Below are 18,011 nucleotides of genomic sequence, written 5' to 3'. Positions count from 1 at the left end.
TATAGAAAAAAAATAAATAAGATGTATATATAATTATACTAATAATTTTTTTATATAATGTGGAGAAATCATCCCAAACAAACATACATACTTTTATTTTTAGTCCTGAACTTTACATTTGGGAATCAAACACTTAACATTTAAAATAAGGGTTATTTATTTTAACCACTAGACATTATATATAACAAAAATATATTTAATTAATTGATAAATATTTTTAATTATGAATAGTATTCCTTTGCCCTTAAAATAATAAAACCTACCAAGTTGTGTGCATGGTACTATATATTTGAAGAATAGGACTTTAGCTCCACACACAATAATAATGTTTTTAAATATAGAATACTACCATATTTAGAAATTCTTTGACATTTTCTTTGTGCATACCTCTCCTTGGTTGATATAATTAGTTGGATACTTGCTAAGAAAAGATGCATTCTTTTCCCTTGCACTCCCTATCTTTGTTGTACAAATCAAGAGCTAACTTGTTTATGTACAAGACTTTGGGAGGAGGAAGAGTCAAAAGATGGCCTTCAAAAATATGCAAAAGAAGAAGCATTGGGGAATTAATTGAACATGCCTCTGTGGACTCCTTGGTGTGAAAACTAGTGTTTTCTTGGAAGAAGGAACCTTATTTGGGGAGTTTTTCTTTCAATCAAGCACACCACCAGAATGGGAAGTGGATGCCAATCTCCTGAAACTCCAACTACCATAAATATGCTTTTCTTAATCTTTGGTGGTAGGGAAACATGCACACTAAATTGATGAAAATAAATATTACTACAATTGATCTTTCTTTCTTAGGTAAACTAACTAAATAACTCATTTATCAAAGTTAGCATGTGCTCTTATTATTATTATTATTATTATTATTATTATTATTTACATTTATTTTTTATGTATTTATCCAAGTAAACCAAGTGGCATTTATAGGTGTGTATTTTTGAATTTTTCTTTAAACAATAGTTTTTTTTTTTGTAAAATCACTCCTTAGATTCACCACTATAATGGAAGAGTTGTAACTTATTTCTCTTACAAATGAGAGACAGTAATTAAGAGTTGTGACTTATCCATATTTAAAAAAATTCACTTCTTGGAATTGAAATGTTTATATGTATTGAAAATCAAATATCGAATTCAATAATAAATAGATATTAGTGAGATTGATCAATTTTATTATATTTTCTCTCTTAAAAAATAAATAAAAATAAAAATATGGTTGTTTACTACGGAAAACAAGCATTAAAATAGCCTTTTCTCTTTTTTTGTTTTTCTATATATATGACCTAACATCTCTATCAAGTTATTGATTTATTTGGTTATGTATATATTTATCATAGGATCTATCTACATTGCCTTAAATCCAATGAAGTAAGGATCAACATCATCTACACCACACTTTGGCATTTTTCTTCTTTGTTATATTTTCTAACTTTGGAGGGATGAAATGTATTCTATAATGAGAATGATTTGCCATTTGTGCTTGTGTTGGAGCCAACTCACACAATGAAAATGAAAGATATATATTAAAAAAAGTTTTTTATAAATATAAATTTACAATATAAGTGGCTTACGAATAGAAGTATGATTTGTGCTTTGCTTGCTTATTTTTATGCTAGTTGTATAGATTTCTTTTTACTAATCCAAATCTATATTTAAAACATTAGTTTATTTTTTTTAATAAAAGTGGGCAAGCCACATCAGATACATATATAAGTATAGAGTTAACACATCAATATACTTGTGCGCTCATCCTATGTGAGCTGAGGTTCGAACATGCTTCTTTGGCAAGGACCTGAACACCATGCACAAGAATTAGTGCTAACATACCAAAAGATGATTGGCTCATTAATTTAGTTATATGAATAAATAAATAATACAGTAAATTTGACTATTTTTTTCATTTATTTTTATGTTTTTTTGTGTTTTTCACATAAATTGGGAGCTTGGACCAAACTATGCATATATTTAATTAAATGGCACTTGAAAATGGGTCGAGGTAGAGATTCCTAATTAGTGAATAGGTCTAAGCCAAAATTAAGTTTAATTGATCAAGTTTTTTTAATAAGAGCTTGTTTGATATTTTTCTAAAATCATGTGTTTTATTATTTTCCATAATTGAATGAGAGTATAAATCTATATATTCTTGTTTTCTTTTTGAAGATTAAATAAAAAACTTAATTTATTTTTGTTAAATTAAGTAACCACCTTGACCTATAAAAGAATATAGTGGTGGGAAACTAAAATAAATTTACTAGATTTTTGCATTAAATGTTTTGCAAAATACCTCAATTTAAAATATATTTGATATTTTAATACATCATGAGAATTTATTATTTTTTTTTCTTATGATTGAAGTATTCTATGAGTGAGTCTAAAGATCTGTTATAAAATTTTGTTTGGTATATTATATTTTTCCTTTTTATAATTCTCTCTTGTGTGTTCCTATATTAAGTCATATGATTTGATATTTTTGTTAGGTTAACTGGTTCATAATAAGTTAAGATGATAATATCTTTTTCTATTGATAAATCTAAAAGCTAAACTTACAATCATCTCAACTTAGTTGGTAAATTAGTAAATTATTAACATTATAGATCAAACTATGATGAAAGCAATAATTGTCAAGGAATATTTCTTAATTTTAGCTAGTATGATAATCATTGACAACTACCAAACCTTTTTGAGATTATTTTTTTTTCATTATCACACGTAGAATTATTTGATAAATTAATATAATAGTTAACATAAGTATAACCTATCATTACTATTACCACCTAATATACAATTGCACATATTTTGATTGAAACGTATGTCTACTCATCAATGATATATATATATATATATTATAAGTCTTGCTAGTTTGAATAGTAGTTTTGCCATTCAACTATGTTTGGTGAATTTATTTTGCCTAAATAAACAACTTTATTTTTAAGAGAAAATTATTTAATTTTTTTTTAAGTAAAGTGGTTATAATAATATGTTTTAAATTTAAAGTTATATATATATATATTTAAATTTTTAGTTCGAAATCACAAGAAGTATCTCATTAATTATAAAAACTTTTCGCTAAAACGATGCCAACGATAAAATACTTGTTGTTAGTTAGTCATGAGATCATGGTATTGACTATGTGATAATATTTAGGCAATGAAATATACAATAAAGTGGCCACAAGGCTATTCTGAAGAAGTGATAGTTATGGTGATGTGTGGATACTACTATACTAGATGAGTTTAGTGTTTTTTTAAATGAGAAAAGTAGTTGTTATAACTTTTAAAAATAGAATTTTTATTTATAAATATAATATATTATTACAAAAATTTGATGACATATAAAATAGAATGCAAATAAATGAATTTATTCAAAATCAACAAAGAATTTGTCATGATCTATCTTATTTCTTTTAGATTAAAGAAACCATTGTACGTAGTGTTTTTATTATCACAAAACCTAAACACTTTCATAATTTACTTAGTTTATATAAAAACAAGTTAAATTAATTAAAACTAATAGAAATATACATGGTTCAAGATTTAGATGATATTTTAGTGCCAACTTTATATAATAAAAATAGTTTCTTTTCCAAAAAATGAAATAAGGAGTTTTTGAAAAATTTTAAAACAAAATCTTTATTTAAAATATTATGTATCATTAAAAAAATATTTGATTAAGTATAAATAGGATACAAATAAATAACAAAATTATTCAAGTTAACCAAAAACTCAATATCTATCTAATAGGTCATAGACTAAGAAAATTAATCTAGTGACCAATGACAAATAGTCTATTGGTATTTTGGTCCCGATTTAAATTTTTCACAAGTGATGAGAGCTCGAATCACTGGTGAGGGCATATTTATGAGAGTGTGAATAATAATTATTTATAAGTGATTCCATTACCCATGTGTGTATAGGCCCTACCCTCACTTGTTCCATCGAGATTTATGTACATCTAGACCAAAAAGCGGTCTAACCACTCATCTTGGACCAAAAAAAAACAAGAAAAAAAATCCAATGTCTTTAGTGTCATCAAACCCAAAGACTTTCATAGTTTTACCTAGTTTGTGTACAAACAAATTAATTAATTAAAACCAATTAAAACTATACATAGTTCAAAACTTACATCGTACCGTGGTACAAACCTTATATAATAAAAGCACATCGATAGAAAGGTAAAATTTCTTTCAAAGTATTCATAGTACCATTAAATAAGGTGCACAATTATGGTAGAGTTTTGGTATTCCTATATAAAAATAAGTTAATTGTATTCTGAAATTTCATAGCTTGCATTTCAAAAAAGAGAACCACATAAAAAAAAATATTAAAAAGGGGAAGAAAAAAAAAATTCATCCTCAAAAGAGGTAGTACCACCTTATGATGCAACAAGTGAAATTATTTTATGGTCCCAAAAACATAAGGGAGGGTCCATATGTCTATTTAAAAACATGGTTGATCTCCAAAGAGGTTCCTACCTAACTAGGATATTATGCTAAATGCCATAGCATCTATATAACACTCAAAAATTATCAAAACACTATCTCATCCATTTGTTTGGACTTTGAAGGCCCCTCCTACCCACTTGGTTATATAGTTTTCATTTGTACTTAGGATGATTACTCTAGTGGGACATTAAATAGAATTGATATGTGGTTCCATAGGGTGTTGGGTGGACAATTAAATCTAAGATGTGGAGGAGTGTTGATTGGAGGAAATATATATATATATATATATATATATATATGAGGAGGCCACTGTTTGTGGTTCAACTCATACAAAATATAACAAAATAAAATTAGTTATCAACAAAATTAGTTAATAATTAATTAATTAATTAAAATATAAAATATATCTTATAACTTATAGCTTCTTATAATGTAATTTTTTTTTATATGACATTATGTAGTTGTATACACCCGAGGTGTTTTGTCATTATAGTTTAATAGGAAATGGAAATCCGTAAAACATTGAAGAGTTTTAAAATAACTTTATTTTTTAAATGTATTATCAATAAAACTATCGGATACTATTGAAATGGAATTATATGAGAAAAATAAAAATTTAAAATATTCGATTGAATATATATATATATATATATATATATATGAAAATGTGGGACAAGCTCTCCCCTTATATTATTAGATCGTTGAAAGAACAAATTCATAATAAAAATATAAATTTTTTCTTTAATATGTTTTATGATAATATTAGTTTAGTTTTGTGGTTTTGTATATATAATAATAATAATAATAATAATAATAATAATAATAATCCATTATTTTTTTATAAGAATTTTCTGCCTCTCATGTTATTTTTGAAAAAGAGCTAATCAAACTTTCGCTAAATTTATAAATAATAATAAATATTTTTAAATTAATTTTTTAATAATAATTATTTATATATTTTTTTAAAATAATTAAATCTTAAATCATGATGTGGAGACAATGACTAAAACCTAATTTCGGAAGTACTTGATGGAAAGTTAGAAAATAAACTGGAATGAACCTTTAACTAAACATGATAAGATTTTATTAATCAGTAAATCTAATTTATATTAATAACATTACTAAAAATAGTTAATATTTTTTTATTACTATTTTTAGAGAAAAAAGAGTTAGTAGTTTATTTTCTTATCTTTTAATGTTCATAATTTATAAAAATAATTTTTATAAATTTCTTTTTATTAATATTTTTTCAGTTAAAAAAATTAGTATTTTATTTCTTTTTATTCTCGAAAAACCAACAATATTTTGATTTGATAGTACTGGACTTTTTGCATAAAGTATTCTATTCAAGAAAACCCAAAATTAAATCCCAAACCTCATAAATATATATATATATATATGTTAAAATATTACCCTAACATCTACATTGTCAAGGATGTTTGTGATGGTGTCAAAAGAAAGTGAAAAGGTTGAGGGACTTATCCACATTTATCAGAAAATAAATAATTTTTTTAAAAACTAATGTAAGATGATGTGAGAGAATAAAAGAGTGAGGGGTAGAATAGAAATGCTAGTGGTGGGCCCCACAAAAAGGATGGGGACCTTACAAAAATGGTAAGCGGGAATATGGGGGATAAATAGGAAGGTATTTCCAGAAAAGTCCAATCCAAGAGTACTGGAATCAGCCACGTTTGCCACTACTTTTGCCCTTTGTCAATTACACCACACAACTTCCACCTCCTATTTGACAACTCTACCCCTTTATTTTATTTTATTTTATTTTATTATTGTTATAAAATAATACAATTAGTAGAAGTTTTGTCTAGATTCAATGAATTCAACCAGGTTATTATTGATTAAATTTCACGTGATAATAAAAATAAATGTGTTTTGTGTTACTTAGGTGGTTTGAAAGCATTGTAGTCTTATCTTCTAAATTTATTTGATTAGTACTGTAGAATTAAGTTTATAATTGTTACTTTATATCTTTGAGACCATTTTAGGGTTAGGGTTTGATTTTGCACCCGGAGGACTCATATTTCGAGGATTAAAAAAAAATTAGATGAGATTTGAATATTTATTATCATTAATTCTGAAATTAATACAGTTCTATATATAGAACTGTACAATAATAATAGAGTGACCACTATTGTTGAAAATAAAATATTAGTGACTGATATAAAAATTATATATTTATTTAAAATTAAAGTGAAAATTGATAAACCCATCAACCAATATACACTACAGATATCATTTGAGAATAGAATTACTATTTAATGAAATATTGTGAAAAAAATAATATCCAAATTGTTAATTGCCTGACAAGGAAGGCCCCTACCTCCTACCATTAGTTATACTTATTTACAGTTCAGTTTATTATAAATCATGTTCCACAGCTCTTTTAATAAAACTAAATTAAAGTAAAAAAATGCATCAAAATTATTCATTTTAGAAAAAATAAAAACACTATTAACAATCTCTTGATTTATTGACATCTGATTTTTTATATAGAGTGTTCATGTCTTTACCGAGGAAATGAAGTTAAATCTCAATTCATATTTATAGGGTGAAGACACAAGTAAATTGGTATATTAACAACTCTTTCCTTATGAACATTTTTGACATGATTTATTTATTTTGTACAAAAAAAAATTGACATATTCAATATATTAACGCTCATAGTTAAGTAATAAATAGGCTAAGATTTATTTAACATCCATCTTTATAGCGATTTGGTTAGGTGAAATGCACAAATATCTTAACTTAGTCTAAAAAATAATAATTGAATAACTGAAATTATGTTTTAAAAAAGTTTTCATTCATGAAATAACCAGTGAAAAAATCCATTAAAAATCTTTAAATCTCCCTTTTTCTCTCTTCTTCTAAGCCAAATCAAAATCCATCATCATTTTGGTTTGATAGTGTGGGGCCTAAACTGCCCATCAACCATGGCACATCAATTGGCCAAAACCTTCTAATAATGGAATAGGGACTAGGCATGACCTTGGCTCATTACTTTCTCCAAATAAGTTTATTTTATTTTCTGTTCTTTTCTTATCTTTTCTTTTTTTTTATTTATTTTTGTAAAATAAATGAATAAATAATAAACAGATGACAACTAAAGGTTAAAAATTTTCATCAAAACATAATGAAAATAAATTGACCTCACACTTCTTAATATTTAACATTAATAAAAAAATTCAACTAATGAAAAATAAAAAAGGCTTGGCTACTAAATGAACAAACAATAATAAACATAGTACATAGAAAACAAAAACATTTTATAATATATATATATATATATATATATATATATATGAATCTTTCCCATTCCAGCCTGACACAATACCTAGAACCACTTATAGTGTTGCTTTCCAAATATATATATATATATATATATATATATATAACTTCCATTAATTATTTTAACATGTCATATGGCTACCCTATCTATGACTCATGCTCCTTCCTTAACTTTTATATCTCTAAACAAGCAATCAAAGCACTAGGTCTTCATTGTGTTCAGCCTTTATTTAAAAGGTGCCCTGCCTCATTGGACTAACTACCTATGATCACACTATAAAAAAAATACTAGTTTTAAATTTCCCTCAATGAACAAAACAAGCATCATATACTCTAGTACCATGATTCTTGTGTATCAAAAATATATAAAAATATATAGCCATATTATTATATATTGTTTTTTCATCACCACATGATATAAGAAATCACTAAAAACAGCTCATTCCCTATTTAACAATAGTATGAAAAATATATAGAAAAAATCAAATCTTGGTCCACCCCTATGATGAGGTCAGGGCTTACATCATTAGGGGCTTTACAGGAATATTAAATAATACATAGAATAGATAATTTAAATCAGTTTGATCTGGTTTTGAAATCATTAAAAAAAATTAATGTTTTATTATTGGTCCATCTCATGATGGAATTTTTTTAATCTCTGGCAACATGGTTTGCAAAATATCAACCATGTAGCAACCTTTGAACTTGGAATTAGGGTCTATTTTTAGTATTGTATGTTTGTGGTAGCATGTGAAATATGTCAGAAAAATTTTCAATGGAAATTTCATTTAATAAGGTTAATATGTGAAAGATAAGGGGATAAGGTGTTGAATAATATATAATACATTTGTTAATAAAATAATAAACCAATGATTAATGATACAATAAAGCATTCACTTCTAGCTAACTTAGCAAAGCAAAAGGGTGGTCACTCTCTATTAATAGTATGTCATGCTTATATATAATATGTGGAACAAGTTTTGGTTAAATTCCAAATACAAGATCATCCCAAAGTTTGAAAATTAACTCTTCATAAAACTTTAGTTAATGAGGGAAGATCAGGATATTTTTAGTTCATAATAAAATTTATATTGCAAGGTCTTTTTTTCCTTTTAATTTTTCAGATCTTTTAAATTTTTCTACTTTTAATTTCTTAGAGAAATTAAGTGTGATTTTATGATCAATTCTTATCTCATTAATTATATTCAATTTTTGCCCTTAACAAAAGTGAGGTCTTTTATAAAGTTTTATTGGAGCTACCAATTTACTAACAATTGTGTGTATTTTCATAATGTTTATCTTAGACTCATTTATTATATCATATCATTAGTAGATTTAATGGCCCATTCTGCTTATTGCATTTCAATGAAGTATTTATGATATCCATTCTTACGCTTTAAATGATTTTTTTGTTGCGATCAATTGTTGCTTCATCTTTTCCTAACATTTTTTTTTCTTTTTAATATATATATATATATATATATATATATGGAGAAACTTCCTTTGAAGTATTCCGTTAACTCTCAAATTGGTGCCACCTATTTAATCATGTCCACCTTCTCTTAAGATAGTGTTTGGTATTTTCCCATAAAAAATATTGATGGGAAAGTAATTCTTTTGAGTTAAAATCATGGTAAATTAAGATTACAATGTTTAATACGTAAAGGAAAGTGTTAATTAAAATTCATAAAAAAAAACAAATTCTAGTGTTTACCCATTCAAGTATTTCTGTCATTGTCAACTCGAGCTATGTTCTCTAACAATGGACTACAACATCTTCACCCGGAATGTCTTTCCTTTCATTAACCACTTCATCTTCAGCATGATCAAGAGATTCAAAAGGACTTAAGCCCATAACACCTCGCTGTGAAGTAGACGTACTAGTGTTGGTATACGGGAACTCATCTTCTGAAAACACTACATCTTGTGAAACAAGATACTAATCATTCTTAAAAACATACATCCTCTATCCTTTATTACCAAAGTAATACCCTATAAACAAACAATACCTACTCATGCTTACAAATTTATCCCCTTCTCGATTCAAGTTCTGAGCAAAAAACAATGTCCCAAAAACACAAATATGTTTATAACAGGTGGCAAACCAAACAAAATATCATAAAGTGTCTTGCCTCCCAATCATTAGATGAAGTCTGTTTATCAAATATCCAACAACCTGTCACGCCCCGAACCTAGCTCTATGGACCCGGGACGCCGACAAACGGCCGTACACCTATAAAGCCGAAACCAAGTAGGCATACAAGGCCTCAAAACCTGAAAAAAAATAACAACAAAATTATGAGCTTGGGAGCCCAGTAAGTAACCACTAAAAATATCGGGATCACAAAAAGTTCAATAATTTCCAAAAATATACAAAATGTAACATAACGGAACAAATATCAAAATAAAATCCAGAAATAAAAAATAATTCAAAACAGACTTAGTTTACCAAAATAACGAGCACATAAGTCCCCCAAACAACTAATGCCAAAACAAAATATCAGAACTCATTTATTTAAACTTGGTGACCCGAGTTAGATTTCAAAATTCATAGGTTTACCCTCGGTGACCCGAGCCAGAATATCAGAAGCCGTTATTCTTCACCAATGGAACAGTGCGAAACTATAGTTTCTATGTCAAAAGTACGTGTCGACACGGTCAGTGTTTAAACCCCAGTGACAGGGTTATTGCATTGTTAATTGGGGACTACGAATTTATATACAAAAATATACCAGGTCCAAAATTATTGTTAACACAATAACACTGAAATTTAGTGATCTCATTTTCTAACAAAAAGTATTCCAATTATATCAAATAATCAATTATTAACTAACAGAATAATCCACACAATAAAAATTAATTAATTAAATACGGAAATAGCCCACTAAAACAAAAATATCATTTCATAGTAATTCAAATAAATGCAATTAATCATGAATTAATCAAATAAACTAATTAAACAAATATACTAATTCAAAAAATATATATATATACACCATGAATCCGTATTTTCCTAAAATAAATAAATAATAAAATAATAACTAAAATAATATAGAAATGTTTATTTTCTAAACAATAAAATCCAAATTAACAAAATGATTATATAAACCATTATCGAAAATCAGAATTTGCATATACATATATTTACAGATTTATATGTGGTTTACTTACCTGTCGATCGCTCAAAAACCCCCAAAATCCTACGATATTTCTTCGAGACAAAACCCTTGACGGAGAGACCTATCCCCGTCCTCGCCGCCAGCACCACACATCAAATCAAAAGAAAAAAGAGGAGAAGAGGGAAAAAAAAAACTAGATCTCTCCCTCTTCTTAATCCAAACAAAGATCCATAACGAGAGAAACAAAGAGGCGGAGACTAGGGTTTTGAAACCTAAATAAAAGATAAATAAATAAAATTCTGTAACTGACATCCATGCACAATGAAAATAATTTAAAAAAAGTGTGGGGCCCACACAACCATCACACATTTTACCCAAAATTCACGCTCAAGGTATACTGATGTTTCCTCTGAACTTGTCTATTCTACTGAGCTGTTCCTATGAATGAAGTTTGATGTATCATTAAGTTTAAAGTAAAATAATTATTCAAGTAAGTGAACTCAGTACATAGTATGGTCACTTCTAACAATTTTTACATCCTTTTGTATTGTCGTTTAGACATGGCAAAAAATTATGAAGTACATGTTCCGCTTTTGATTTATCAATTAACAAATAAATCCACACGAATTTTGAAAAACTATCAATAACTGTTAAAAAAATATGAGGTGCATAAGAAACAGAAGTTTAATACGATCCTCATAAATCACAATAAATCATCTCAAAAAATGATCCTATTATTTTTGTAGATGGAAATTCTCTTTTGCTACCATTCAAAACAATCCAAATTGTTAACGTTGCATGTGTTGATTCGTCCTACCATTTTATTGTAGTAAAGCCCATCATGTTGTTAACCATATCCAATCAACATCCTCGAAGAGCAGTCCTGTATAACACAAAATTTATTAGAGAATTGGATATTGCACATCAATTTATCAAGCAAGTGTGAAATTAAAGTCAAATTGCAGTTCAATCTTGGTACATAGAGAACGTTCTTTAACTTCAATTATTCTCCCAAACTAATTGACCCTTCTTTCAACGTCATTATTTAATTGTTGTCGAGCAGCCTTACTGCACACCCCATTTCTAATTTCAAATGAACTAAACATTCTAATCTGATGTATCATTAAGTTTGCAGCAAACTAATTATCTAAGTAAGTGAACTCCGTAGCATTGTCACCTCTAACAATTTTTACATCCCATTGTCTTGCCGTTTAGGCATGGTAAAAAAATTATGAAGTACATGTTCAACTTCAGATTTATCAATAAACAAATAAATCCACATGGATCTTTAAAAACTATCAACAACTGATAAAAAATACGAGGCACCACAAGAAGCAGTAGTTCAATACGGACCCCATAAATCACAATAAATCGTCTCAAAAAGTGATCCTATTATTTTCGTAGATGAGTATTCTCTTGTACTACAGTTCAAAAGAATCCAAATTGTTTACGTTGCATGTGTTGATTCGTGCTACCATTTTATTTTAGTAAAACCCATAATGTTGTTAACCAGATCCAATCAACATCCTCGAAGAGCAGTCTTATATAGCACAAAATTTATTAGTGAATTAGATATTGCACTTCAATTTATCAAGCAAGTGTGAAATTGAAATCAAATTGTAGATCAATCTTGGCACATGGAGACATTCTTTAGCTTCAATTACTCTCCCACACTAATCGACCCTTCTCTCAAAGTCATTATTTAATTACCATCGAGCAACCTTACTACACCCTATTTCTTCTTTCAAATGAATTAAACATTCTTGTTAGTGCAACCGCACTATTTAAATTGGCATGATTTGACACCAAGCAGATGACGTGGCAACCATGGTAACAAGGCATAATTGATGACATGGAAAGCTTGGTGCCATGGCAAGTAGACTTGGAGTGGAAGGCAAACATCTTGAAGATCTTGGTGGAGTTATTTTTAGTAAGTCTATAACATGGAGGCAAATATCTTAAAGATCATGGTGAAGCTATCTTAAAGATCTTGGTGGAGTTATTTTTGGCAATGCATTACATTTTGAAGACAAGATCATATCAAGACCATACTTAGAGAGATATGATTGAAGACTTAATATGGTGGAGCTTAATTAAAGAAAGATCTATTCATGGTGTGAATGAAGACTAATAGAAGATATGATTTGAAGAATCCTGATGAACATTGATTGAAGTCTATTGAAGGCAAGATTTGAGGACCAAACTTGGGTGAATTGAAGATCAAGTTTGGAGAATCTTTGAAGACCAAATTTAGGTGGATTGAAGACTAAGTTTAACAAGTTTCGTGAAGACGCACAAGGACGTGTGCCCCTTGCGAGGGGACTGCGTGATGAGTAACTGAGGAAGTAGGCTAGTTGTCGACAGTCAGGATCGGGAGATTTGGCTGCATCAACTCGGACTAAGCATGGCCGGGAGGTTGATGGGTCTTGAGGTCGTCCGCAACGTAACCAGAACTCAGTCAAGTCAGCAGTCAGGGCTATATTGCAACTTATGTTACAACAGGAGTTGCAACAGCTAATTTCAGAAGGTTTTTAAATTAGTAGTCGCGAAGATTCCAAAAAAAGTATGTGTTATATTTGGGACATTGAGGCGTCTATATAAGCTATCTTGCTCGTAGATTGTAAGTGTGACTCTTGAGTGACTCTTGGAGGAGAGTGTGTGAGCACCAGATAATCTAGAGAGGGTAGTGATCTTTATTGTTGAGAGTGTGAGTGACAAGTGTTTGTACTCATCTATTTTTACCTTTTTTAGTGGATTGTTTATCTCCGGGCTTGGCCCCCCAGACGTAGGTGAGTGGACGCCGACTTGGGTTATCAACATTGTGTGTCTCCTTGTGTTTGTTTGTGTGTCTCTTGCTTTGTTGGTTTGTGTGAGACTTCTATAAGTGCTTGAGTGTTACCTAATACCCACAAACCACACCGGCGGGACTAACAAGTGGTATCAGAGACTTGGTTGTCGTTTTCACTTTTGTTTCAAAGTCGGCGAGGTCCTAACAAGTTCCATTAATGGTCGGAAAAGAAGGAACTTCCGTCACACGACCACCGTTGCTAAATGGATCCAACTATCCATATTGGAAGGCATGCATGAAGGCGTTTATCAAATCCATAGATGAGAGTGCATGGATTGCCGTAGAAGAAGGATGGTCTCCTCATACTCTAGTTGATGAAAGACAACAACGTGATCATGAAGAAGAAAAGCAGTTGGAGTGTTGAAGACATGCGCAAAGCTAATTCCAATGGGAATGCTCTCAATGCAATCTTTGGAGGAGTTAATGAGAACCAGTTCAAGTATATTGCAACATGCGAGTGTGCCAAGAAAGCTTGGGAGATTCTTCAAACCATGCATGAAAGTACCAACTTGGTAAGAGAATCTAAATTTCAAATGTTAACAACTATGTTCGAAAATCTCAGTATGGGAGAAGATGAGACGATAGCCATGTTCAATGCCAAATTGATGGACATTGCAAATCAAGCCTACCAGTTCGGCAAGGAGTACTCGGATAAAAAACTAGTCCGAAAGACTCTTAGATCACTCCAAAGAAGATTTGATGCAAAAATCTTAGCAATAGAAGAAGCAAGAGATATTTCAACTATGAAACTGGATGAACTGATGGGGTCTTTGCAAGCATATGAGATGAACCTTAATCCTGAAAGAAGAATAGAAGATATAGCCTTGAAGGTTGAAGCAATAAAATAGAAGGAGTTACAACAGGATGTTATAACAGAAGATGAAGACGAAGAGGATAGAGAAATTGTTTTCTTGTCAAGAAAGATGCATGACATGCTCAGAAGATACAAGACACAAGGCAAGAAATTTCAAAGAAAAGATGGTCTAAATAAAGAAAAGGAAGAAATCGAAGATCATCACAAAAAGGAAGAAATTGAAGATCATCTCATGAAGATCAAGTGTAGAGAATGTGGAGGCTTTGGGCACTATCAAGCCGATTGTGCTAATACTCTCAGAAAGAAAGGAAAATCACTGAATGCTAGATGGAGTGATAATTCAGATGGTAGCACTGAAGAAGACGATGAAGGAAGTCTGAGCAACCATCATACGTCTTTTCCTGCTATGATAAATGGATCCATGCCTGTTGCAGAATATGTTGCAACATCAGCTACAACATCCACTGAAACTAACAGTGAGTACAATGAGGTAACAGAAAATGATCTTCTCACAAGCTATAAACTCATAATGAACAGATTTAATGATATGATGTTGCAAAACCAACGCTTGGAGGAAGAGTTGAGTATATGTAAAGAAAAGCTGTGCAATGCTGAGAAAACCTTGGACTCCATGAACAAGGGTACTGCCAAGCTTGACGAGATTCTATCAGTTGGAAGAACTAGTAAAGCCCGACATGGTATTGGGTATATTGAAGAAAGCTCAAGTGTCAAGACAGAAGGTTTAGGAGTTATGTTTGTCAAGTCAACTGCCCAACAAAACATTAAAGAGAAACAAGTCAAAGCAAGGGAAGAACCAAAAAGTGAAGTGCCTACATGCTTTCATTGTGGAGAGACTGGCCGCATAAGACCCAAGTGCAACAAATTAAAAGAAGACTTGAAAAGTGGAAGAATAATTGGACATGAGCAGACAATCATTAAAAGAAAAGTCAGAGGGAAGACTATTGTAATCAAGAAATTGTGGATTCGAAAAGGTGAAGTACCAAGAGAAGAAGAAGAGTTCTCCAGTTCAGGTTTGAAGATGGTGATAAATCAGACAGGTACAACATTATGGTACAACAAGCAATATGTTGACCGAGGTCCTATGAAGTCAACAAGCAAAACACTCGAACGAGTGAAAATCTCTTGATGTCTCTCAAAGTAATAAAAAAAAAATCAAAAACAAAAAAAAGGAAAATAAAAAGGAGGGAAAATAAAAAATATATATTCAAAAAAGAGAGGGATTTTTTTGAAATGAGATATTTTTTGAAATGTGAAAGGGTGCCTTGGAAGTTATAACTAATTAAAGAGACATAAAAACCCTAAAATCCCAATTTGTTTCCATAGAGTGTTTTTGAAATCAGGAGAAAGAGAAGAAGAAGACGAAGACAGTGAGAAAAGATGAGGACAAAGAGGATGACCCGTCGTGCTCCAGTGACACTATAAGAAATCGCTGCTCGAATTGCGGAAGTAAGGATGAGAGAGACCTATTCTGGTGGGAGTCCATCAAAAAGAGAAGAACCAGAAGATTTGTCAAAAGCTATCGTCCCTTTTGTCTCTCCTCAGGATGCTGGCAGAGTAGTAGATGCAGGAACATCTTCACCGGATGTGCCCACAGGTGTTAAAGACAGAGATGATCTCTTGAGATGGGTTCGTGAGTCTTTTCTAGGTGCTTATGATCAGAGAGTAGAGGAAGATGAACAGGAGGACTCCGCTATAGTTCCAGAAGGAGAAGGTTCAGAAGAACAACAGCCTAGGGGTGAAGATGCTGCAGAAGAAGAAGCAAACCCAGCACAAGCAGAAGAAGATGCCAATGAAAGAAGTACAGATGCTCCCACAAGTGCTGAAGAAGAAGCTGTTGCTATACTCAGTGAGGTTCTGGAAAATATTCACCAGAATATCGATGTTCCTGGAGATACAGAACATGTCGCAGCACCTGCTATAACATCTTCTGCAACATTTGACAGTTCACATAGTTCTGATGAGATCCCACTCAAAGATCGTGTTGCCCAGATTGCTAAAGGGAGAAAGTAGTGTCTGAAAAGAAGGCCCAGTCAAGGAAGAAAATCCAGAAAAAGGAGAAGACCGGCAAGTCCAAAAGAAAGTCTTTCTCAGATCTCGAAGTAGAAGCCTCCCCTAGGAACAAGAGAAAGTGTATTGAAGCTGCGAAACAGGGGGAGAAACCATTAGCAAGTTCTAAGAAAGAAAAGAAGAAGAAAGCAACCCAACAGGCAAAAGACAGTAATGAAGACGATTTTCGTGACAAAGCATCTAAGAAGAAGTTTGAATCTGTTGAAAGGAGAGGAGTTGTGGTTGAAAGGATGATTGATGGAGGAGCTTTTGAGAAGTATGGGTTAACTGAACTGCTGCAACAAAGAAGTTTATGCAAGTCTGCAACATTTCCAGAAAGCTATAGTTTGTCTCTAGTGCAGGAATTTTACAGTAATTTACTACCCTCTGACAAAGACATCACTAGAGTCTATGTTCGAGGTAAGTGGATCCCTTTTACTCCCGCTTGTCTGAATAAATTCTTGGAGTTTAAACCAGAGGTGATAGGAAACTTTGAAGAAGGGCTTGAGTTGAATAAAGAAGTTCTGAAAGAGATCACTGGAGGAAGAACAGAGTCATGGGGAGAAGAGACAAAACTCCCAGCATCCACCCTCACGGCCAAGTACAATGTTCTGTTTAGACTTGGCATTCAGAATTGGTTACCAAGCCCACACAATTCCAGTATAGTGAAGGAGCTCGCGCTTTTATTGTTTGCTGTTGGCACTAGCAAGAAGTTCAATCTGGGAAGGCTGATCTTCCAGAATATTGTGAAAGAAGCTGACTGTACAAGCTCCTCAACATCACTTGGGTATCTTGTACTGCTGTTGCAGTATTTGTTACAACATGGAGTACAACTCAGGAAGGGCGAAGCAGTCACAGCAGTGAATAAGCTGAAGATTTCTCAGAAGCTGTTCAGCCCAGGTAAGAAGATTGATTTACCTGTAGGAAGGGTGTCTCCACCACCAATGCTTGAAGATGAAGAATATGAGAAGATGTTGAAATAGCAACTAGAAGATGCGGAGAAGAGGCAACGAGCATTATCTGCAGAATTGTTCATCATTGCCCGACAGAAGCAGAAGATTCTATCTCGCCTGGAAATATTTGAGAAGAAGAAGAACAGAGAAGACGATGGCCACGACTCAGGGGGAGATGAAGACAAGGAAACCTGAAGATATGGGGAGTTGCTGAAGATGGTATAACAAAGCTTGCAATAACTCATGAAGACTTCGGCATCAATTATGTCACAAAGGGGGAGAAGTGTGCTTGCACCAAACTGACTAGTTATTTTTTTTCATTTCTTGGACATTTGAAACATTTAGTCTTATTGTGTTGAACACTGTTATGTTTGTCAGTTCATTATGTTTAATCGTATTTTGTCTCCCTAGTTGCAGTTTGTAAAATTTTCACAGCTCCTTGTAAGCAACTAATTGAAATCTT

General features: G+C 31.1%; 1 protein-coding gene across 1 annotated transcript; it reads left to right on the top strand.

Moving 5' to 3' along the window:
* The first annotated feature begins 16,001 nt into the window (after positions 1–16,001).
* Positions 16,002–17,578, top strand: LOC120250637. The gene is made up of 2 exons (XM_039259468.1): positions 16,002–16,555; positions 16,666–17,578. The coding sequence occupies exons 1-2, from the start codon at positions 16,002–16,004 to the stop codon at positions 17,576–17,578; spliced, it is 1,467 nt and encodes a 488-aa protein (XP_039115402.1).
* The last annotated feature ends 433 nt before the right edge of the window (positions 17,579–18,011 follow it).

The sequence above is a fragment of the Dioscorea cayenensis genome, chromosome 3 (assembly GCF_009730915.1).
Source record: "Dioscorea cayenensis subsp. rotundata cultivar TDr96_F1 chromosome 3, TDr96_F1_v2_PseudoChromosome.rev07_lg8_w22 25.fasta, whole genome shotgun sequence".
In the NCBI taxonomy this organism is placed as follows: Eukaryota; Viridiplantae; Streptophyta; class Magnoliopsida; order Dioscoreales; family Dioscoreaceae; genus Dioscorea; species Dioscorea cayenensis.
This window is presented reverse-complemented; position numbering and strand designations above follow the sequence as displayed.